The 24396-nt window shown below is 45.5% G+C and overlaps 1 protein-coding gene and 1 long non-coding RNA gene across 3 annotated transcripts in view; both read right to left on the minus strand.

Annotated features, from left to right (window-relative positions):
* LOC310826609 overlaps positions 1 to 24396 on the minus strand; it is a 249990-nt gene that overhangs the window by 158147 nt on the left and 67447 nt on the right. The window lies entirely within an intron of this gene.
* ELAPOR2 (endosome-lysosome associated apoptosis and autophagy regulator family member 2) overlaps positions 1 to 24396 on the minus strand; it is an 89008-nt gene that overhangs the window by 29373 nt on the left and 35239 nt on the right. For both annotated transcript variants that reach the window (XR_014555826.1, XM_083701400.1), the window contains exons 2-6: positions 18895 to 19009; positions 13889 to 14084; positions 11096 to 11243; positions 3863 to 3949; positions 490 to 595 (exon numbers count right to left, since the gene is read on the minus strand). Coding sequence is in view for 1 of the 2 variants with exons in the window: in XM_083701400.1 (XP_083557526.1) it covers positions 490 to 595; positions 3863 to 3949; positions 11096 to 11243; positions 13889 to 14084; positions 18895 to 19009 (652 nt within the window). In the remaining variant the exon portion in view is untranslated. The remainder of the gene's footprint in view (positions 1 to 489; positions 596 to 3862; positions 3950 to 11095; positions 11244 to 13888; positions 14085 to 18894; positions 19010 to 24396) is intronic.

Here is a 24396-nt window from a genome sequence, read left to right on the forward strand (position 1 = left end):
GGTTTGTTTTTTACTGCTGGAAACTGGATTTGCTCTAAATGAGCTAAGTTTTGCCTTGCTAGGGAGCTAGCAACCAACTTTATGCCTTAGTAAATCTCTACTAAAGACATTTCCTGCTCTCTGTGTCTTTTTGGAATTCAAGTGTTGCCAAAGTTCTGCTACTCTGCTGAACGAACAAGATGGGGCGTCCCGAGTCTTAGGGCACTGGTTCTGGACATGTTTTACTAAACCCACCCCCTTTGTACATCTGAGAGTAATCCCACCAAATCCAGTGGAGTTTCCTTCTGAGTAGACTTGCATAGAATTGGGAATTGTAATATGTGGCAGCCATGGTGAATATTTGTGTGATAGAGCCTTTTTTCTGGATCAGTAGATCCAGAACACTGTGTCTCTGGCTCTGCCCACCGTCAGCAGGCTGCCCCTGACAGTTTGTTCCTGGGGCATGTGGCCCTCGACAGAGAGAAAAGGTTGCCAACTCCTGCTTTGTACCTTCAATGGTGATGTTTTTCAGGAGGACAGGCTTCACCACCTGAGAACTCATAAGGATTCCTGTTGTTCTCCAGTATAATACATTAGTGCCAGATTTCAATGTTACCTGAGAAGAGACACACACAAAAACACACACAAAAAGGTCATTCAAACCTCACCCTGATATGAACATGATATAGACTTGTGTGTACAAGGGTATGGGTAGACTCACAGTCAGGAGCTGCCCCTGAGAACACAATGGTCTGACCCAGCACTTCCTAGAACAGATATTAAGAGAGGAACTAAACTATCAGAAAGTCACCAAGCAAGGCCTTCCTGGATTATTTCACTTCAAATGGCAAATAAAACCATTGCACATCTTATTTTTATTCAGGCCTGTGGGGGATAGATGATAGGTAGAGATAGATAGATGATGATAGATAGATAGATAGATAGATAGATAGATAGATAGATGATAGGTAGGTAGGTAGGTAGGTAGATGATGATAGATAGATGATAGATGATAGATAGATGATAGATAGATAGATAGATAGATAGATAGATAGATGATAGATAGATGATAGATATAGATAGATGATAGATAGATAGATAGATAGATAGATGATAGATAGATAGATAGATAGATAGATAGATAGATAGATAGATAGATGATAGATAGATAGATAGATAGATAGATAGATAGATAGATATAGATAGATAGATGATATAGATAGCTAGCTAGCTAGCTAGCTAGATAGATAGATAGATAGATAGATGATAGCTAGATAGATATAGATAGATATAGATAGATGATAGATAGATAGATATAGATAGATAGATGATAGATAGATAGATGATAGATGATAGATAGATAGATAGATAGATAGATAGATAGATAGATAGAGATAGATGATAGATAGATAGATAGATAGATAGATAGATAGATAGATAGATAATAGATAGATAGATAGATAGATAGATAGATAGATAGATAGATAGATAGATATAGATAGATAGATGATAGATAGATAGATATTGTGATTGTGATGTGGCTTTATCTCATCTTTTCCTCGCTGCTCTTTGATGTGGGTGAAGCTGAGAGACTTCCCTGGTGACCACTGTCTTCACCCCAGGTGTTTCTCCTCCAAGGCTATCCCTCTATCCCCAATCCCCTCGATTTAGAAATGTCTCCTACCAGGGATAAAGGATCTAACGTGTTCCCCTTTTACATTCAGGAAGGGGTGTTATTAAGACAGGGAGGTATTCCAAATGCAACTCCCCATCTGCAGAGGGGAGTAGAACAGTCCAGGAAGGACTCTCTGTGTCATTTTGCTGCTCATGTTCATCAGCCCAAAGTCCACTCTGCTTTACCAAATGGGGTCTCTTCCTCATTGGCCTCATTTGGTGTCATAGTTACTCCAGGATGTTAGGCAAGAGCAGTGACTTCAAACTGTGCTTCCAGGGAACCCTGGAAAGCTATGTGGTGTCTCTCCAATGAGAACAGGAATTTGCAGACAAGTTTCCATGATGCTTGCTCACTGCTCCCAGTTTCCCCCTCCCATGTGCAGCTGCCCTGGGCCGAGGCAGCCAGCTTGAGAGGTGGAAAACCTGCTCCTGCCACCACTGCCAGAGAAGTGAGAAGTGGCGACAGCAGCTTCCGGCGAGATCTCACAAGAACGCCACAGGATCCCAGCAGAAGATGCTGTACAACCCCCAAAAGTGAGGCTTTAGCAGAAGGGTGGCAGCAGCACTAAGACCCGTCACCCGAGGTGGCAAGACAAGACGGGCTGCCCCCGCCAACCAGCATTTTACATGATCTGTGCATGTGTCCAAGCACATAGGTGAGCATTCCTTGAATGGAAAAAGTCGATGCAGAAAGGCTTGCTGAAGCTTGACATCACTGCACAAAGCCAAGCTACCCCAGGAAGAATCCTCACGCACACCAGTTGCTGCTTCAGACTTTGGAACTACCAAGGAGAAAATGAAAAAACAACCACCCCCCACTGTTGCTGCAAATTCCAAGAAGTAAAACAGGGTACTTGAAGACAGAGTACTTTTTGCCTTGGAGCTAAAAGAGACAAGGAGGCACAAGAATCTTTGAGAAACCACACCCCAGTTTTGTTGAACTAGTTTAAAGGACCTAGAGAGCAAACAATTCAGTCAAACATACTGACAGGTCTGCTTAAAACACATAGAGAGGTTTCGTTTTCTCCCCTCACCCAGAAAAGAGAAATGAAGCCTTGCCCTGTTTACTCAGCTCATGGGTTTGACATGGAATAAAAATGTGAGATAAGGTATCTGCATGCAAATAAAAGGAGAAACTCTGCCTCAGGCCTACACACAGCGCACACAAGGTGATTGTTTTTCTGTGTGGTTCTGAGAATGATCTTTCATTCAGTCTCAGAAATTTGAACTTTTTATCTTTACAGTGAACCCTTTGGAATTTTGAGTGATGCAGCCACATGAAGCAAGTGGAGAAACGGTTTTGTCTCTGTCTCCCTGCCAGCCTACAGGGGATAGACATCAGGTTATCCCACCCACCTGTCAAAGTTGGCTTGTGAGGGTAGGATGAAGATACTTATGAGGCAGAACTGATCTCCCTTGTCATTGGCTTATGAGTGAGTGCTTCCTGCAGGTTGTGGATGTGGAAGAGAGTTTTCAGCATGGAACTCTTTTGCACCAAAACCAAGCAGGATTGAACTGCCCACACATCAGCTGATGGGAGGGAGGGGAAGTTAAATCCTGCTTCTGCAGGGAAAGCAGCCATGCCCCACAGCGCCACAGCATGTAGGGGCATGTAGAGGCATGTAGGGGCATGTAGGAAATAAGCTTTTGAGAGTATGGGTTGCTGATAGGGAATCAGTCAGTTCCTTGATGGGGTTCAGAGTGAAAAAGACATCCAATCACGAGATGATCAGGTTTCCACTATATCTATTCTAGGCTGCATCCACAGAAGTCTAATGTCCAGATCAAGGAATGTCACAGGCCAATTCTATTCTGCCTTGGTCAGACCACACCTGGAATACTGTGTCCAATTCTGGGCACCACAATTTAAGAAAGAGGTTGATACTCATGTGCAGAGGAGGGTGACCAGGATGATCAGGATTGGGAAAGTCCTTGGTTTAAGAACGGACTTCCGGCACAGATTAAGTTAGTAAACCAAGGTACCACTGTAGCTTCTAGTTACAAGAAAGGAGTGGAACGGTTACCCTTGGGAGGTGGTGGGCTCTCCTTCCTTGGAGGTTTTTAAGCAGAGCTTGGGTGGCCATCTGTCATGGATGCTTCAGCTGAGATCCCTGCATTGCAGGGGGTTGGACTCGATGACCCTTGGGGTCCCTTTCCAAGTCTACGATTCTATGATTCTGTTCATCAAGCCATGAAACATTATACTCACAGAATGGGAGCCCCATTCGCCATTATCTGTCAGCTTCATCCATTTATCGCTTGTGGAGTCCATCTCTTGGCACTGATCATTCTGAATCTATTGATTTAAAAATGGGAGCTTTCAGATACTGAGTTAATTTGCTGTCAGCTAATAACAGAAGCAATATTTATGTAACACTTTGAATGTTTTCAAAAACCCCTCATATGCATCTCAGTAATCCTTGTGCCAGCCAGTAAGGTAAGATAAACAGGTAAAGGACCCCTGGACAGTGAAGTCCAGTCAAAGGCGACTACGGGGTTGCGGTGCTCATCTATACTTTCAGGCTGAGGGAGCTGGCATTTGTCCACAGACAGTTTTCTGCATCAAGTGGCCAGCATAACTAAACCGTTTCTGGCACAACGGACAACCATGACAGAAGTCAGAGAGCACAGAAATGCCATTTACCTTCCCACTACAGCAGTACCTATTTATCTACTTGCACTGGTATGCTTTTAAACTGCTAGGTAGCCAGGAGCTCAAACAGAGCAATGGGAGCTCACTCATCATGTGGATTCGAACTGCTGATCAGCAAGCCCAAGAGGCTCAGTGGTTTAGACCACAGCACAACCTGCAACCCTTTTTACCTTTGCCACCCAGTAAACCCAAACTGTTAATCCATTAATATTCCAGAGTGGGGTGGGAGGAGTGTGAGTGGAGACAACACAGCCTTTCCTAAGGTTATTGAGTGAGCTCATGGCTCACATGATATGCTATCCCCTTGGAATAGGACAATTCCTCATTCACACAAGTAGGCACCTAAATCATGGCAGGAGTCTCCATAGCAGAGAAGGCTCTCTGCTTCAGACCTTCAGCCTCAAATTTGGGGGGCGGTAAAGAATGAAAAAGGTGATGAACCTTAAGGGGACAGGGCTGGCCAGCATGATCCTGCTTCCTCTCCCACACTTATTTACATGTAAGGAGTTGACTACTTGACCCAGACTTCACTTATGTCCTGCTCTCCAGCAACACCCAAAAGCCAGCTGGATTCCTCTAGTCCTGGCAAGGCAACATGTGCCCCCCCCCATTCACTGGACACCAGTATGGCCACGGCTCAGAGTTGATGGGAGCTGCAGCCCAACAAGGTCTGGAGGCTCACAGGTTGCCGATCACGGCTGTAGGCCTTGATTCGCGTTACACATGCATGTCATGCTAAACAGTTGATCAACTGCTTCAAGGCTAGGAAAGCATTGTACAATGCAATATCTAACTGAATTTGTGAAATTCGCTGCCACAAAATGCGGTGGTGGTCACAATCTGATTGAGTTAGCATTGGGTTTGCTGGGGGGGGGGGAATAGATTCATGAGCAGCAGATCTTGGGGTCTCAAATTTCAGTAGCACCCTGTGTGACACCAAAATTCAGCACCCTGACGCCTCTCGCAGCATCTCCAGCACCCCCCTGCCCAGGCTCCATGTCCCACGCAACTGAACTGATTGCCTCCCTCAAATCTGCCTGGAGGTCCAGAGAGGACTGCAGGCATCTCCTTAACGTGCAAATCATGTGCTTAATGCACTGAAAGGGGACTGGGGTGGAATGGGGAAGAATGAGGCAGGGCAGGGGCAGAACCCCTGCAAAAGTGGGGATTCCCCCCTATTACCTGTGGCAAAAAAGGAGGAAGCCTCTATGTTTTAGAGTCTCTAAATCAGAAGGCAGAAGGCCTTAGATCAGTGCTGGGACAGACCTCAGGCACCTGCCACCAGCACAGGCAGGGAGCAACCGTGGGCTAAATGGGCCAGAGACGAAATGCTGGCATGGGCGGATCATTGGCCTGATCCAGGCAAATGAATCCAAACTTTCCAAATATGTTTTCAAACACAGTAGCAATGGATACTTGGAAACTGAAAAGATGCTGATTTGGTCTGAATTGATGCATCCCTCTCTCCCGGAGCCTGGCAGGCAGAGATGGCTTTGCTGATTCCCGAGTATCTTCTGTGGCTGTGCCTGAGGGGGAGGCTCCCCTGCAGGGCACTTTTACTTTACTTGCTAGCAAATAACTGTTCAGGAGAATAGCAAAATTGTTCAATAGCTGTGCAGACAAAATGACTGGCTATTCTGTAACAGCAGGAATTTAAGAAAAGTGATAATAACATGCTATTCCATCTAGAGCAGTGATGTTGGAGGCCTCTGTGGGGTTGGGGGGGGAGCCTAAGCTTCACATTTCAAGCATCTTTGTCGTAACTACACTGGAGTAAAAAGAAAGAGGGGGGAGAGGTGCTTAATCAGAAACCCTAATGTTCAGAAGAATAAACCTGTGACAAAGTGAGACAGAGCATCTTCTAAGCTGACAGGGGCAAAACCCACAGGAAAGCACCTCTATGTGAGCCATACTGACATAATTAATTTTTAAAAAACAACAACCATGTCTTACAGAAAAAATGGACCTTGCTTTATAGAGTAACTAACTACAAGGAAATAAAAGAGCTTTTAAAGGTGATTATAGACATAATGGTGTCTAAAAATAATATTCTGCCTTGTGAAACGAGGTGCAAGAAGGCCTCATTATTCATTCCACAGGCAGTTCTGTTTCAAACCAATGGATTCAGGTTACAAGAAAGGAGAGTCCGACTGAACAGCAGGAAGAACTTTCAGACAGGAAGAGCCGTTCAAGAGTGGAGCAGATTTCCACGAGAGGCAGTGGACTCTCCTTCCCTGGAGGTTTCTAGGCGGAGCTTGGGTGGCCATCGGCCAGGGATTCTTTAGCTGAGATTCCTGCACTGGACTAGGTGACCCTTGGGGTCCCTTCCTACTCTGCAATTCTATGATTCGGATTCAGTTTTGCTGCAGTTCGTCTTCCATGAAAAATTGTTCATCCCGCTGTCCACTGCGGTGAAATTAAGTAACTTATCCATTCACATAACTCATTGTAACTAGATTAGTTGAAATGTATTAGAAACACAAATTTTTAAAAAATGTAACTAGATTACTGCACTGCGCTATATGTGGAGCTGCATTTCAGTGGCGTAGCGTGGGTTGTCAGCACCCGGGGCAAGGCAAGTAATTTGCGCCCCCTAACCCGTGGATTTGCGCCCCCTAACCCTAACCCCCAGATGTTGCGCCCGGTGCGGCCGGCCCCCCCTGCACCCCCCACGCTACGCCACTGCTGCATTTGAAGATGGCTCAAAACTTTGGCTGGTGCAGGATTCAGTGGCCAGGTTGCTCACCAGAGTATATAGAGCATCAATTCTGACCCTACAGCAGAGACTGCAACACCTCAAGGACTGACTCTCCCCGTGTGAACCAATCCTTCTTCATGTGCCTCGTCTGCATGAGGTCCGGAGGGTGGCAACCTGAGAACGGGTCTTCCCATCTGTGGGGTGCTCTCCCCAGGGAGGCTTGTCTGGCACCTTTGCCTTACACCTTTAGGTGCCAGGCAAAAGTGTTCCTCTTCTCCCAAGCCTTTGGCCAATTAAACAATCTATGGCCTTTTAAACTGGGTTTGGGAGGGGGGTTGTTTGTTTGTTACTATGTTGTATATTTTTGTGTTTTTATATTGTAAGTGGTGGTGGGGTACTAGAAATATAAAATAAAATAAAAATGTACATATATTGTTGTTACATTATTCCATCCCATTATTTTCAATGCAAAGCAAACGGAATGCAAATATGGGAAAATGTAAACAATTACTACTCATTTGTGGACTGAAAGCAAGAATAACAGTAAATACAGATTCTATTCACTGAATTGATTTCCTTTCTGGACATGGGAGAAATAAGCAAGCATCAGCAAATTTTGCTCCTGCTCCCATTTTGACTGGAATTCTCTGACATCCCAAAGCGAGTCTCAGGTTTGAGGAAGGAGCAGAGTCAGGGGAGGTTTGGGCAAGTTCAGACACCCAGCTGCGCATCTGCCTAAGTATGGAGCTAGATGTCTGTGTGTCTGTCTGTCCGTCTGTCTGTCTGTGTTTCCCCTCAGTGACTCCTGGTCCAACTGCTGCACTAGAGCTGCTCTTGCTTAATGAGACTTAAAGATGGGACCCCCAGAGTGCAGAAAAGCTATCAAGGATGCTTTGATCAACATCAGTCATTGGCTGGAAGTGATTCTTGGGCCTCATACTCAGGCAGTCGATGCTTTTGCTTTCCTGTGAGAAAGAAAGAAATCAATTGCTGCCCAGCCAAGCGGCTGCTACAAGTGTGTATCTGGAAGCAAATTAATGTAACTGCAGCAGAATCACTTGTGGCTTCCTTTTTCAGAACCTTAACAAGCCAGTATGGTTAAAAATATAGACAGTACCTCAAAAGACATCTCCCGTGAGCACGTACCGTCTTATTAGCAAAGGGCAATGGATGGTATTGAACCAACAGAAGGAAGGTGCCTTGGGCGGCATGCTTGTTCTGCCCATGTTTCCATGCCTGCCGCATAGAAGGAGCTGGCACATGGAGCTTCCTGCCCACAGTGCCACATCTCATTGTCTCCAAACAGTCTGCAAATGTTAATTAGGGCCAAACTCCTTTTGTGGCAGCAGCAGAAACAGGAGTGATTCATCCCTCACACAAAGTGGGGGGGGGGGTGAGCAAGAGGAACATTTTCCATCCTCCACTTCTTTAGTCTTCCTCTACTTTCATCCAGCCACCTGCACAGCATTGTTTGAATGCACAAGGCGGCAACATGAATTAGGAGCTACCCTCACTCCCCTGGCATTTGTGATGCCCATTAGACAGCAGGCCAGCAAAGGGCATGAACACCTGACAACCAGAGAACCCGCTGCAGCCCAATGCAGATGCCTGCCCTGGTCTCCCTTATTTTTTTCTGTGCCAGCACTCATGGCAGTGCCAGACAGCCGGAGTTAGCCACCCCTTTCATTTTCCACAGAACCCCTGATCCAGCATCGCTTTGGGGAATTAAAATAATGGCTAGACCCAGGTCAGGCTTCTGAGTTCATATAGAAAGAGGCCACTTGGCCCAGCGGCTGGAACTGGCTGTGAGCTTGCATAATGTGCAAGTCAGGGTTGCCAGCTTTTGATTTCAGTGCTAGGGACAGAGCTGTGGGGGTGTAAATGGGCTGGACTTTTTGAACATTGGTGAAAGCAGACATTTTTTGCTCCTGTGACTTCTGCCGGCAGATCCTAATGCCAAGTGAAGGAGTTGTGCAGGAAGGTAAGTGGGCGGGAGAGCAATGCCCGCAGCTGCCAAGCTGTCACATTGTGTTGGCACCACCCACCTCGCCTCCCTCGGCTCAGCAAAGCCTGTGGTGGGGGAATTAGAGAGACAGCACACCCAGGCACCCACCAGTCGCACATTCAACAATCTGGGGAGAAATGCAGGGGAGCAACATGGTCTGTCCTGCATTTCACGGTTCATATGCAGTGCAATTTGTGTAAAGATGCATTGGCTGACTTTAACTTAGGAAAAATCTGAGGTTCACTCAAACAATTCTGGGAACCCAGCCAAAATTCTGTCTTTCACACAAGATGCTATGGAAACTGCAAAAAAGACAAAGAAGAAGGGGGGGGGGGAGTCCCCAGCTACATCACATTTTTGTTTCAAGTCAGGTGCCAGCCCTCCTTTTGAACCAAAGCCGAAGGCAAGCCCACCCAACGCATCTGCCTGCCAGACTCACCAGAAGCCAGACTTTCTCTTCCCTCCAGGGACTGTAAAGAGAGAGGGGCTGTCAGGGAGCTCATAGGTGGGCTTCATTTTGCTGAGGGAGTTACAAGGTGGGTCACTTGTGTTAGAAAGGGGCTGGTCCCTGCCAGCCTAACAATGGCAAAACCACGCCTTAAGAAAGGCCAGCTGAATCCAGAAAATCTAAAAAATTGTGGAGCCCTTGTTCACTTCTTGGGCAAAGTTCTGGAGTGGGTGGTTCTGGGCCGCTCCAGGTTCTCTTTCCAGTCGTGTAAATAAAATGACAGAGTGCCTTAGCTACAACCCAGTTAATCCAAAGTATTACAGTCTCTACATTTTAGAGCGTTATCGGCTGAGTTTGGCCTGTACATATCTTTACCATGCCAACATGTAGATTTGTTGGCATGGGGAGTCCCTGAACTCACTCATACTGGAAGGTTTGTAAGCTAGCCATTGGCTACTCTGTAGGATAAAAGGCTGTGGAGTTTCTGATTCTTGGCATGAAACACCTTTCACCTGCATAAACAGGTGTCGATAAGGGCCCTCTGGGAAAACTATAGATCCAGACAGTCATGAACAGTATGAATCCGCACACGGAGGTTAGACACACGGCCACTGGGATCAACACAGTCAGCGGCCTTTGGGCAAGCTGCCACCAGTTGCAACAAACCCATATAGAGGATACACTTCCTACATCCAGAATCTCCATGCATTCCAAGCTGGATCATGAGTTTGCCAGCAGCTTTGGGAAGGAAGGATATTCAGCAAGCATTTGAGACAGGCCATAGGTTTTGATGTGCTTGAGACAAGATGACCAAATAGCACTTAAATCATTTGGCTAAACTAGACTTCTCAGCATCTAGACACCATATAAACACTTCCTCTGTGAATCTGGGAAGGACTCAAGTTGGCAGAGGCATAGTGTCCAGGTCAAGGGAAGTAATAGTCCCACTCTATTCCATGTGCAGACGAGGGCAACCAAGATGAACATGGGTTTGGAAACCAAAGCTTATGAGGGAGAGAGAGTTGGGGACGTTTAGGAGACTGAGAGGAGATATGATAGCCATCTTCAAATATCTCAAGGGACGTCACATGCATGAGGGAACAAGCTTGCTTTCTCCTGCTCTGGAGGGGAGGACCATCCGAACCAACAGATTCAGGTTACAAGAAAGGAGATTCCAACTAAACATCAGGAAGAACTTTTGGACAGTAAGAGCTATTCAACAGCGGAACTGTCTCCCTCGGGAGGTGGCGGGCTCTCCTTCATTGGAGGCCAGAACCCAGAGTGGCTGGGGCAACCCAGTCATATGGGTGGGGTAATAATAATAATAATATCTGTCATGGATGCTTCAGTTGAGATTACTGCCTTGAACTAGATGACCCTTGGAGTCCCTTCCAACTCTACGATTCTATGAGTCTACGCAAAGCATATTTTGGGGGCAGCTGTCAATCTGCAGTGGGCTAAATAAAATCAGTGGTCTGTCTCAGTATAAGGCAAATTCACATTTCGATAAGCCTCATAGAGGCAAAGACACTCAGGATGCCAATAAACTGCCCCAAAAATAAGCTGCGAGAGTTCTTTTCAGAAGACTGACTCTGCAGTTTAGCCTTAGTGTAGATTTAGTGCACAAATCCCCCTTACAAAAAACTCAAAGAAGATGTTGTTGTCAATATACTGGTATTCAAAGATGACGGAACCCGACTTCTTCAGGTGCACTGTGTAGATCAAGGAGACGGTGCAGTCGTCCCTGTTTGACTCAATGTAATTCCCACGAGGAGTCCACGACGATCTGAGCAAACATGAGTAGAAACAAGAATTGTTTTACCATATAGGCACCATAAATATCCATCTATCAGGCATATTTAACCCAAATGCTACTTAATGATCTGCTGCATTAAAAATCCTAGGAAAATAAAGGCAAGAATATAAAGGAGCTTCTCATCCATCACTTCTCTTGGTCTAGAAAATATTAAATTTTGCAGCTGATTTGTGTTAGCTACAATTCCTATACAGTGATGACAGGGAAGCATTCACTGATACATTAGGAGGACAATAGAATGTTATTCAATTGCTTTTCAAGCTTTCTAGAAATAAAAGACATTTTGCAACTAACATTCTATCAGGAGACCATTTCTCCAAGATGCAGTGGATTCCTTTTGAAAATTTCCCCTTCCCTGTTGATCAGCTTGGCAGTCTTGGACCTACAAAAATAATATTAAATTGCTTCTCACAGCTACTTCTGAGGTCCAAGTGGTGATGTCAACTCCTTGAAGGAAGACCACTACATACATTTCTGAGCACCGGGCCCTTTGTGCCTTGTTACCATTTCAGTCAATGAGTTGAGACCCCGTAAATTGCATGAGAGCCCCTGGTTCTGCAGCATCATTCCAGCTCAGAGTGTCTGGACCTCTGAGGGGATACAGAAAGGGCTGAACTCCTCAATGCCTTCTTTGCCTCAGTCTTCTCCGATAAAGAAAACAATGCCCGACATGAAGAATTTGGAGCAAATGATTCAGCAGAGGAAACACAGCCCAGAATAACTAAGGAGATAGTACAAGAATTCTTGGCTAGTTTAGATGTATTCAAGTCTCCAGGGCCAGATGAACTGCATCCAAGAGTATTAAAAGAACTGGCAGATGTGATCTCAGAACCACTGGCAGTCATCTTTGAGAATTCCTGGAGAACAGGCGAAGTCCCGGCAGACTGGAGGAGGGCAAATGTTGTCCCTATTTTCAAAAAGGGGGAAAGAGAGGACCCAAATAATTACCGCCCAGTCAGTCTGACATCAATACCAGGGAAGATTCTGGAGCAGATCATTAAGCAAACAGTCTGTGAGCACCTAGAAAGGAATGCTGTGATCACCAATAGTCAGCATGGATTTCTGAAAAATAAGTCATGTCAGACTAACCTGATCTCGTTTTTTGACAGAATTACAAGCCTGGTAGATGAAGGGAACGCAGTGGATGTAGCCTACCTTGATTTCAGCAAGGCATTTGACAAGGTGCCCCATGATATTCTTGTAAAGAAGCTGGTAAAATGCGGTCTTGACTATGCTACCACTCAGTGGATTTGTAACTGGCTGACTGACCGAAACCAAAGGGTGCTCATCAATGGTTCCTCTTCATCCTGGAGAAGAGTGGCTAGTGGGGTGCCACAGGGTTCTGTCTTGGGCCCGGTCTTATTCAACATCTTTATCAACGACTTGGATGATGGACTCAAGGGCATCCTGATCAAATTTGCAGAAGATACCAAACTGGGAGGGGTGGCTAACACCCCAGAGGACAGGATCACACTTCAAAATGACCTTGACAATTAGAGAACTGGGCCAAAACAAACAAGATGAATTTTAACAGGGAGAAATGTAAAGTATTGCACTTGGGCAAAAAAAATGAGAGGCACAAATACAAGATGGGTGACACCTGGCTTGAGAGCAGTACATGTGAAAAGGATCTAGGAGTCTTGGTTGACCACAAACTTGACGTGAGCCAACAGTGTGATGTGGCAGCTAAAAAAGCCAATGCAATTCTGGGCTGCATCAATAGGAGTATAGCATCTAGATCAAGGGAAGTAATAGTGCCACTGTATTCTGCTCTGGCCAGACCTCACCTGGAGTACTGTGTACAGTTCAAGAAGGACACTGACAAACTGGAACGTGTCCAGAGGAGGGCAACCAAAATGGTCAAAGGCCTGGAAACGATGCCCTATGAGGAGGGAGGGAGCTGGGCATGTTTAGCCTGGAGAAGAGGAGGTTAAGGGGTGATAAGATAGCCTTGTTCAAATATATAAAAGGATGTCACATAGAGGAGGGAGAAAGGTTGTTTTCTGTTGCTCCAGAGAAGCGGACACGGAGCAATGGATCCAAACTACAAGAAAGAAGATTCCACCTAAACATTAGGAAGAACTTCCTGACAGTAAGAGCTGTTCGACAGTGGAATTTGCTGCCAAGGAGTGTGGTGGAGTCTCCTTCTTTGGAGGTCTTTAAGCAGAGGCTTGACAACCATATGTCAGGAGTGCTCTGATGGTGTTTCCTGCTTGGCAGGGGGTTGGACTCGATGGCCCTTGTGGTCTCTTCCAGCTCTATGATTCTATGATTCTATGACCTGGTCAGTGCTTGAACAGGAAACTGCTAGAAGACCATGTAAGCCACTTTGAACTTAGGAAGAGTGGGCAACGGCCGTAGAGTGGTAGAGGACCTATTTCTCATGCAAAGGGTGCCAGGCTCAGTCCCAGCATCTCCCAGCCGCCAATCAGTGTGGACAATACTGAGCTGGGTGGACTAATGGTCTGACTGTACAAGTGGCTTCCAACATTCCTATGAATATAAATATACCAGAGAAGGGAAAATTTAAAATCAGAGGCACCACTGCACCTCAGTTATAATGGTTTCTCCAAGCCTCTGTGTGCCATGCGCACACAGCCCCCCCAGGTCCTTACTTGCCACAGCTGTCTGCTTTGCTCTCTGCTGAGCCCATGGCTGTGTCCATGTAAGTGGCTACATTTGTGAATCCTGCAGGCAGCTCGTCCCATTCATCAAATTTGATCCCACTTCCCAAGGAGTAGGTTCCTTCAGCACATTTACTGCACACCTGGTTCTTCATTTCTAGGTATTCCCCAGAAGCACATGAGAAAGCTGAGAAGGAAAACATGCACAGCTGATTAAGGGCACAAGCAATTGGTCCACTGCAAGCTCTCTTCTCAACAAGCATTCAGCAACCCTCAAATGTAGAAAATCACAAATTTGATTGGCACCTGTTTCTCAGATCTGGTATCCGTTACAGGCAAGTTGTGTTGACCACAGCACCAATCTGAAAACAAATCTCAATCGTAAGAATTTTATTTCTGTAAACCAATACCTTATTCAACATGGACAGCACACAATATTTGGGTCATCTACATAGTACCATTGACACACCTAGCAAATTATTTTCATTGATCTCACAATGAGGACAGCTTAAACATTGATGAAGAAACTACACCTTTTAATAATAAAAATAACAGAATTGAATGTTCACGGCAGTCCACACACCCCATACAGATTCATTTCTTTGTATAAAATTGTTGCTTCAAATTGTTCCCTTCAGCCCTTTGAATAGTGCAGACTATAAAATTTATTAACGCAACTTCTGACAACTTGCAGCAAAGATACTTAGTTTCACCATTCACCTAGAACAAATGTGCACTCACACCTTTTAACCAAAAGGTGCTTTTAATTTTGCAGCTAAATACCAATTCATTTTTCATGAATGACCAGAATCTGCTAGTCGCAAATTATACCACGTCAAAATGCCAGAGACGCCCAGGAGAAGGAGAAGACAAACTCGCCAGTCAACAAGTTTGATTGTCTTTCAAATCTAAAAGCCTCCCGCAACCCAGAGGCTGCCTTGTGCAACGTGTTGGACAAACATTCTTCCCGATGCCCATCTAATCTCTGAAGAACCTGCTAGCAAGGAACTACACGAATGCAGTTTGCAAGCACATTCCAACCAAACCTGACTTTCAGGTTTGCCGCACATGCAGTAAAGGATGCCTGCCCCATTCTATTCAGTTAGCCATCCTTGATCTGCAGGTGATTCATCCCTGTGACCTATGAGGTGGTGCAGGCCATCCCCTCCGTCAGATGAACACTATGTTCACATGAACGTCCTAATGAACGTAGAGGAGAGCCTAGACCAGCATTAAGTCCTTAGGGCTCTTCACTGCGACAGGAGCCTTCATTGCTGCTTCATTACCGTCTCTTTATCAAATGGCCAACTATTTCCACGTTTCACAGGAGAATGCTCTTTTCCCGTCACAATGCATATCTCCATGAGCAGAAGTAGCTTGGAGGAAGCCAGCTGCTTGCCTGGTTCAATCTGAGGCTGAGCATGGCTAATGGCAAAATGAATCTCTTTTGACATCCGGGACAATCTGTGCAACTTGATTTGTGTTTCAGCTGGTCATTTGTCTATCACCAGAGACCTCTTTCCATGCTGGCCTGCCCACCGAGGTCCCTCTGCACATTGTAGCTCAGTTTGGGGAGAGGGCTGGCCAGGGCTCTTGAGCCTCCACACGTGGGCCCAATACATTTATTATTAACTTCTTCATTCAATGTATATACCGTCCTTTATCAAAAGATACCAGGGCAGTGTACACATTAAGGGCACATTTTATGGAGCACAATAATAAAAACATAACAAACAGCATAATCATGAAATAATGATAGTAACAGTCCCCCGCCACCACAGTTTTAACATCACTCAGTTTCTGAAACTCTGTGTTGCCAAGTTACAACCAAGCTGCCTTTGGTGGCAATTTGCCTGTCCTTACTAATGTTCTCCTTGAGAAAATCCCAAAACCTTCCAAAGAGCTCCAAAGTTCCCCAGAAGAACACGCTTTGAAAATTCCTGCATTAAAAGCTGTGGCTCTTCTGCTGCCCATGTGTGTGTGTGTTTGGTTTCTTGCTTCTTTGCTTGCTTCCTATCAAGTCAACCATTTTGCACTTGAGGAACCCAAATTCTGCACTGTGAAAGGCGGAATCCTGCAACCTGTAGAAATGTCCTGGGCAAGTGTCAATATTTATGCTGCTTCCGCTCATGGGGTAGCGAACACCCCAGCCTCCCCCTGACCTTGAATCATTTGGGATCAATTCACAAGACATTCCTCATTCAGGCCTGTTGCCCCAATTTTATAAGGGTTAGAAACTTTTAAAATAAATAAATATTCTCAGGATACTTATTTTCCTCATACCAAATTCCATGGGGTTTTTTTGGGGGGGCGGGGTTGCATAACATCATAGAATTTATCTGGTTAAAGTCAATATAGTACCACTGAATGAAGACCCCAAGGAATATCATGAAGCAATAAAGAATAAAGAATTAAACTGGGAAAATTAAACTCAAAATGTTCATATGAATACTATAACCTATAATTTCTTTTTCCTGATTCAGCATGCCAGATCTGAATCATTTATGTGGAGCTTCTTAATAGACCCTGAATTCATGCTTATTTCACCCCATTTATTAGAACTGCCTACACTCTTAGCCTCAATTGAATCTTAATTTTAAAAGGGTGCTGCTAAAATAGTCCAGGCTCTAAAAAAGCTCACATTGAAATGAAGACAGAGGTTGTGGACTTGGACTGAGACTCCTAATCTCAGAGTCATAGTCTTGAGCTCCATGTTGGGCAAAATATTCCTGCCTTGCATGACTCTGGTGGTCCCTACCAACTCTACAACAAAGTCTACGTCCTCAAAAAAGGTTCCTAAGCAAACTTACCAATCATGGGATTAAAAGTCCTACTGTGCATCTCACGGTAACTGTTTAAAGGTTATGCTTTCCATTTCTCAGGTGATGCTTTCCATCAGCTTTGGCTGGTGTGGGCCTAACTTCTGTTTTCTATGTTCTGGTAACCTCTAGGTTAGACTGCTGCAACTCATTGTACCTGGGGCTGCCTCTGAAGACGGTTTGGAAACTTTAGCTGGTGCAGAACTTGGCAGCCAGGTTGTTCATCATGGCAAGACGGTTTGAACATAATACACCAATCTTGGCCCAACTCCACTGGCTGCCAATCAGTTTTCAGGCCCAAATTAAAGTGCTGGTTTTGACCTATAAAACCGCAAATGGCTCAGGACCGCAATACCTCCAGGACCACCACTCTCCATATAAAATGTCCCAGACTCTGAGGTCCTTCTCTGTGTGCCTCCTCTATATGAGGCCCAGAGGCGGCAAGACGAGGCCTTTTCTGTGGTGGCTCCCTGTCTGTGGGATCCTCTTCCCAGGGAGGCATGCCAGGTGCCTTCATTGCATATTTTTAGGTGCCAGGCAAAAATGTTTCTCTATAAGCAGGCCTTTGGCTTCTTAAGCAATATGTATTTTAAATGTGTATTGCTTTTTTATGTACCGTATTTTGTGTTCTTCTTTTTTTTAGTATTTTTATGTTGTGAACTTATGAACTTAAGGGATTTATGAACAAACAACAGTGAAACTGGCACAGACTGGAGAGAGACTGAACTACCGTGTGATCCTGGTGCCAGGAAGGATGAAGGAAGTCAAAGGAGCAGCAAGAACCCAACACTGACATCTCCTGCTCTCTGGCTCTCCAATATTTCAATACCTTTTCTCATCCCTGCGTTGCAATACACCTGTGGCAAGAGAAAGCCCAGTCCTTTCTTTGGCTGGTCCACCCTCCTACTTCAAAGGAGATCGTAGCTCCACCCCAGGAGCCCAGGGCTCTTGCCCCTATTCCGCCCACCGGCTCCCCATCTCTTGTACATCCTGGGCTATTGCTGGTCATTATCCTCTCAAGATAAAACAGGCTCAGCAGCCTTCAGGCTCAGCAGCACTCAGTGTGTCCCAGAAATGTACTTTAAAAAACCCACCAAGGTCAGATGCAAACAAGAGCAGAAAACCCTTTGTTGTTAAGCTGGTTGCTGGCGCATTCGAGACCTGACAGAAAGGGGATGCGTTTGCTTAGTCACAGAGCCAGCTGAGCTCGGGAGCTGCAACAGCCGGACTGTTAACCATTCAGAGCAAGATCAGCTCTGGCTTTAGCTCTAGTCCTACGCAGCAAATACCTGAATGTGAGCACTGCCAGGTCTTCTGAAATAAATATTCACCCCATGAGGTGGTTTTGAACAGAGGAGCATCTGGAGGAGGCGGACGTTTCCCATTCAAAATGCACCCCCCCCTGTGGGGGGGGAGTCCAGATACATCTGTCTGAGGAGCAGCAGCTGGTGGCAGCGGGGGTGGGGGGAGTCACTGCTGCTTGAGGGTGGGGGGAGTCACTGCTGCAGAGTCACTGCTGCTTGAGGGGAGGGGGGAGGGGGGGACCGACATGGTGCAAACACTGTCAGCAACGCCAGGTGGGCTCTGCCAGTGCATCTGCCCCATGCCCAGCTCCCGGCCACCTCACGCCAACCTCTCTCAATCTTAGCCATGCTCATTTATTTTAAAATGTGCAACCCACCTTTTAACCAATGCTTCAAGGCTGGCAAAATAAAACAGCATCGTTCCAGCAAATATTAACTTTATACTTGCATTAACAAACTAATTTTAAAAATTAAGTTTTTAATCTTGCGTGAGAAAACACCAGCAGACTATGGTTCATTTAGTGATTAAATATGTGAGAGGAGGCTGTCACTGTCAGAGAATAAAAATTGAGAGAAAGGGGATGGTTTTAAGAATAACAAAAAACTAAGAATAACCCACAGAGTAAGTATATTCCAAGAGTAAGAAGCAGCAAACCCCTCTAGATATCAACTTGATTTTTCAAATGTATCTACAGAATATCCCTACGTATGTTTCCTTAGAAGGAAGGCCCACTAAGCTCAGTGAGATTTGCTCCCAAATAAATGGGCATTTGATCACATCCTAAATCGTGCTTGATTATGTAAGCAACAAAAAACAAACCTAGAAATGGCAAGCTTTACATGAGATTTGTAACAAGAAAGCATCAATACATACTGCATTCCTTCCCTTTGACAGGATCAGGTAAACCAGAACATTCCACGTTTGGGACTGCAACTCTCCATCTGGACCCACTGCTATCGCACTCCGTGTATTCAAAGTGGTACTCTGTCTGCAAGCAATAATAACAATGCTTCAGTTATGATATATTTACATTTCTATTTAATCCGAATGCATCAGTAGAACATCAAAGGGGAGGAAACACATTAATATACAAAATATTGAACTGCCAGTGCCTGGGTGGATATGAAGTGACAAAAAGCACAAGGGTCACAAAGTATCAGGACTTAAATGAAAATGAGACTTGGGCCCAAATTTCCTCTAACTGGCTACAAATGCATCAACTCTGAGAGTGTGAGCTGCCAACATGGGCAGGAATGCCATTCCAAGGACTGAGCACAAATACTCAAAGTGGCTCATAAACGTGAGCTGTGATTCCTGCAGTGCAGGGCTGTGACTACATGACTCTTCCAACTCTGCAATTCTATGAGTCTATGATTCTGCAGAGCTCTCTTTCAAGACAAGTGGCTATAAAGATGCTGATGAACAAAATCCATATCTATCAGGCACACCATTCCTTAGGGGAGCAATGGGGGACATTTGCCCCAAATATTACACGTGAAAGGAAAACATCATCACTGATCATCATTGATCAATAGACATTGCCATATTGTTGTTTACTCACTAACACACACTGGCCTATTATTATTTTTATTTCATTTCATTTATTTCATTTATAAATCACTTCCAATGAGGCATCCCAAAGCCTACAGTAGAATAAACACACGCGGTTGCTCACCTCCCCAGTCTCTGAGAGGTGAGAGATTCCCGGGGTTCCAGGAGCTTCCCCAGGGTTCATGTTTCCTTCAGAATGAGGCCCAGCAGAGCCCGTGGTGTCTTTAGGATATATGGATTATTTGCACATGTATACAAGCTGCGTCTACAATGGAGGGGCTCACAGCATTCACAGCCCAAGAGCGTCTTGCTTCTCCCACAGCCACAGGCTGGGATTCCAGCAAAAACCAGGCATGGCTCTGCCATCCTGCTTTCCCAGCCTGCTGCCTTGCTTCCAGCTTCCAGCTCACACAACTCAACTCTTTGTCTTTCTCACTACCAGAAAGTGAAGGGAGGGGCCCCACCCATTTGTCCTCTGGCACCAAGCCACTTCCTTTGTTACCTTGATGACCCCTTACCTCAGCAGGAAGCTAGCCTGACTGCTCCAGGAATCTGAATCCTTGCTAGATCCGGGAACTAGAAGGGTCTCACCATAGAGCCTACTCCACTGGGGTGTGGAATGGACTTCTGGATTAGGGGTGAGGACGAATTTGATTCAGTTAGATCCTGCTTTAAATGCTAGCAAATTTTCACCTTCCAAAACATTATGGCAACCCTATAGACATTTGCACTTATCCAAACTTTTGCAATGCAGTTCTCCAACCAAATGATCTTTACAAAAAGCAAATATTAGGAGAAAGTGGGCATAACAAATGAAAATAATATGCAAAAATACATTATATGTTGAGAAATTTCCTGTAAAAAGGTGTCCATTAGTCAAAACTGCCCCCAAAATGTGTTTATTAGGAGAAATTTACACTAAAATGCTGAATAATTCTCACTAGGATTTTATTTTTTTAAATAAACTAAAAATAAACTTGCTGCATAAATTTGGAGAACTGAATTCAAGATTAGAGAAATAAAAAACGGAAAGAATTGAAATTGACGGATTCTTCCAGCCCTGCTCCTGATAGGATGGTATCTGCAAAATGCCTCCCCTGCAGAACAGTGATTGGCTGAGGATGTAAGGAAAGAGGCGACTTGTAGGGATCCTGGTCCCAAGCTATACAGGTCTTTGTGCCCCAATGCCAGCCCTCGAAGCTCACCCAGCACCCAGTGGGCAGCCAGGGCAATTCTTTCTGCAGCAGCACAATGTGACTGACTTCATACAAGCCTCATGGGGAATTTAAAAAAAACACCTCCACTATAGTGATAATGTCCTTTTGCATTAAATTCACTAAATAAACACCCCTTAGAAACACAAAGTGCAGTTGGTAGCTAAGACATCACTGGTTAGATGTAACAAAAGGGGGAATCTGAAAGCTCACAAACAAAAATAGCAAGTTGTCCTCTCCCCCTTGTTTCTAGCTTTGCTGGGAAGAGCCCCTTCTTAGACACCTCAGAGGGATGTGGTCATCTGAGCTGATAAACAGTATGAAATGCCATGTAAAATGAATCCAATATGCTATTGAACAGACTTTTCATTGTAGAGAGAGAGAAATACAGTATCGACACATTGTTTCTTATGATAAACATGGATGGTTCCAGAAGGGTTTACATGCCTATTTAGCTTGGGGGGGGGGGGTCCTTCTCCAACCGAGGAAGAAAATGAAATTGATTCATGATGTAAGAGTTGGAGTTGGAGAATAGAAGGGAAGATGTCTGTAAATAACAGTAAAGGGACCAGCAGGGAAAGCTGTGCTCGCCTACTTTCTCCCTTCAGCAGCAAGGCAGAAGGCCAGTGGCGTAGCGTGGGGGGTGCAGGGGGGGCCGGCCGCACCGGGCGCAACATCTGGGGGTTAGGGAAATCCACGGGTTAGGGGGCGCAAATCCATGGGTTAGGGGGCGCAAATTACTTGCCTTGCCCCGGGTGCTGATAACCCACGCTACGCCACTGCAGAAGGCAAATCTAGCTTGCAACCTGCCCGCCTTTCCTCTCAGCTTTTGTGTTTTTGCAAAGACTATGGTGAGTCTGAGGTGTAATGCTAGGAGCTGAAGGGGTCTATTTCTAGTGAAAACCAAACTAAGAGTTAACCTGCATAATTTTCTTAATGGAAGGCTGACATTTTTCCAAGTATTCCAGGAAGCATACCAAAATCAATTTGTAAGATTCAGCTGAAAAGGTTAACAATAACACAGAGAGCAAGGCCAAAAATAGATAGATGTTCATTTCCAGATAGCTCCCACGATGCATTGACTTGTACTGTTCTGACAGTGAAAAGGTATCTGTGTCGTCCAACAATGTTGTAAGAATTTCTCAAGCACACACCGTTACAGGATCTTCCTTCATCTGGAAAGCACTGGCCCAGGGAAGGCCAGATACAACTGCAGCAACTCTACTAAACTTAACATTATAAGACCACCTAAGGATGAAGGGGGCATTGAGATCCAGCGCCGAGGGCCTTCTGGCGGTTCCCTCACTGCGAGAAGTGAGGCTACAGGGAACCAGGCAGAGGGCCTTCTCGGTAGTGGCGCCCGCCCTGTGGAACGCCCTCCCATCAGATGTCAAAGAGATAAAGAATTACCTGACATTCAGAAGACATCTTAAGGGAAGTTTTTAATATGTAATGCTGTACTGTTTTTAACACTGATTGGGAGCCGCCCAGAGTGGCTGGGGAAACTCAGCCAGATGGGCGGGGTATAAATAATAAATTATTATTATTATTATTATTATTATTATTATTATTATTATTATTATTATTATCATCATCATCCCTTTTGCTGCTATGGTGCCCTGCTTGACTGCACTGAGCACACTCCTTCTGTGCAATAAATGGTGATAATCTGCTCCACCCCCCTCTGACAACCCCTTAGCTCAGCAGGACAGTTTTATAAATGTTCTCCTTCCAATCGTTGCAATTTGTGTTTCTTCAACAATAGCAAAGACACTTCGTACTTTCTTCCATTATCCATTTTGATGACCCGAGGAAACCAAAGCACGGTCTCTACACACACACCCTTTGCTTTTATGCTATTGTACTGATTTTTTGTGTGCGGGGGGGGGGGGGACGGGGACCCTGGCTACACATTATACAACACTGACCAGCGGGGACAAAATGCAAGCATAGCTGTGGTACTGATGTATATTCCACTGAAAGGCATGTCAAATGAGGACGGAAGACGCCCACGTTTTGCCCCACTAGTCATGCATAACGGACGAGACTAACATTGGATCAGGATGACCTTCTTACTGCTCAGTGCTGGAAGGCCAAGGGCCACAGGGACAAATTGCCTCTTGCACACCCCCATCAGAGTGACAGCAATGGGAGCCACATCATCTCAGCCACATCATCACACAGTAAAGTCTGACTTGCTCCAAAGCACCATGACATCATCATGCTCACTTCACAACCCACAATGCACCATGCAGTAAGGGCACCCCTTTGGGGTGGGGTGGGGGGTGCTAAAGCTGCACAGGAGCAGGAGAAACAAGACCGGTGAAGTGACATGGGGAAATATTGGAAGAGTGGAAAGCCGAGAATTTTGCACCACCCGCAGCAGACAAACGTTTTTGCATCAAAAATCAAGCCTTCTGGAAATTCAGCACAGCACAGTCTGCTGTGGCAGTTGAAGATCAGCAGAGATTAGCTAAGTGAGATAAACAGATACTGAGATCCACCTGCTAGCTGTGCCTCCTTCCCTAGCCGTATGGTGTCAGGGCAAATTCCTCCACTTTTCCTTGCCTGTGAAGAGGCACCTTTCAGGAGCTCTCAACAATTGTGTATGTCTTGTGTGGCAAGTGGAATATGCAGCCAGGCTCAGATCCACTGATACCATCACTGATACACCAGGAATTGCACAAGAATGTACTGGTAATTCCACGCACCACTGTCAGGGAATAAGCCTCCTCCAACTTCCTGGACTCTGCTCAGTAACAATGCAAGCATCATCTTGGTTCTGATTCCTGGTATCAACATTCCCGTTGAGCTCCTAATAGTGTGTTTTAAAACAACTTCCGAGCATTCTGGAGAGGTCTGACCCTGCTGCCTTCGCCTTTCAGCAACTTCCTTTTTACACAGGGCCGGTCCATCCATGAGGCATGGGGAAGCGACTGCCTCAGGCAGCAGGATACACTGGGGCAGCAGATGTTGATGTAGATCTTCCTTTTCCGCTTGTTCCTAATGTAGATCTTCTTCACACCTTTTTCCCTGGGGGGGGGGGGACCACAATTTTGGGGTCTGCCTCAGGTGCCAAAATGTATTGGGCTGGCCCTGTTTTTCCCAATCCTTTTGGGGGACTTCTCTCTTTTGAAGTGAAATATGTCAAATGTGTCAGATTTTCTTGACAAGTGGCCATTTACACCATTTTACATCCTTACGGGACGTGGGTGGCCCTGTGGGTTAAACCACAGAGCCTAGGACTTGCCGATCAGAAGGTTGGTGGTTTAAATCCCCGCGATGGGGTGAGCTCCCGTTGCTCGGTCCCTGCTCTTGCCAACCTAGCAGTTCGAAAGCACATCAAAGTGCAAGTAGATAAATAGGTACCACTCCAGCAGGAAGGTAAATGGCGTTTCCATGCGCTGCTCTGGTCTCATCAGAAACGGCTTAGTCATGCTGGCCACATGACCTGGAAGCTGTACGCTGGCTCCCTCGGCCAGTAAAGCAAGATGAGCGCCGAAACCCGAGTCGTTGGTGACTGGACCTAATGGTCAGGGGTCCCTTTACCTTTTTACATCCTTAAGGCTGGGTTGCTTCTTGGCCCCGCTAGAGGAGGGCTAGGGAAGCC

The sequence above is a fragment of the Podarcis gaigeae genome (genome assembly GCF_964106915.1).
Source record: "Podarcis gaigeae genome assembly, chromosome: 10".
NCBI lineage: Eukaryota > Metazoa > Chordata > Lepidosauria > Squamata > Lacertidae > Podarcis > Podarcis gaigeae.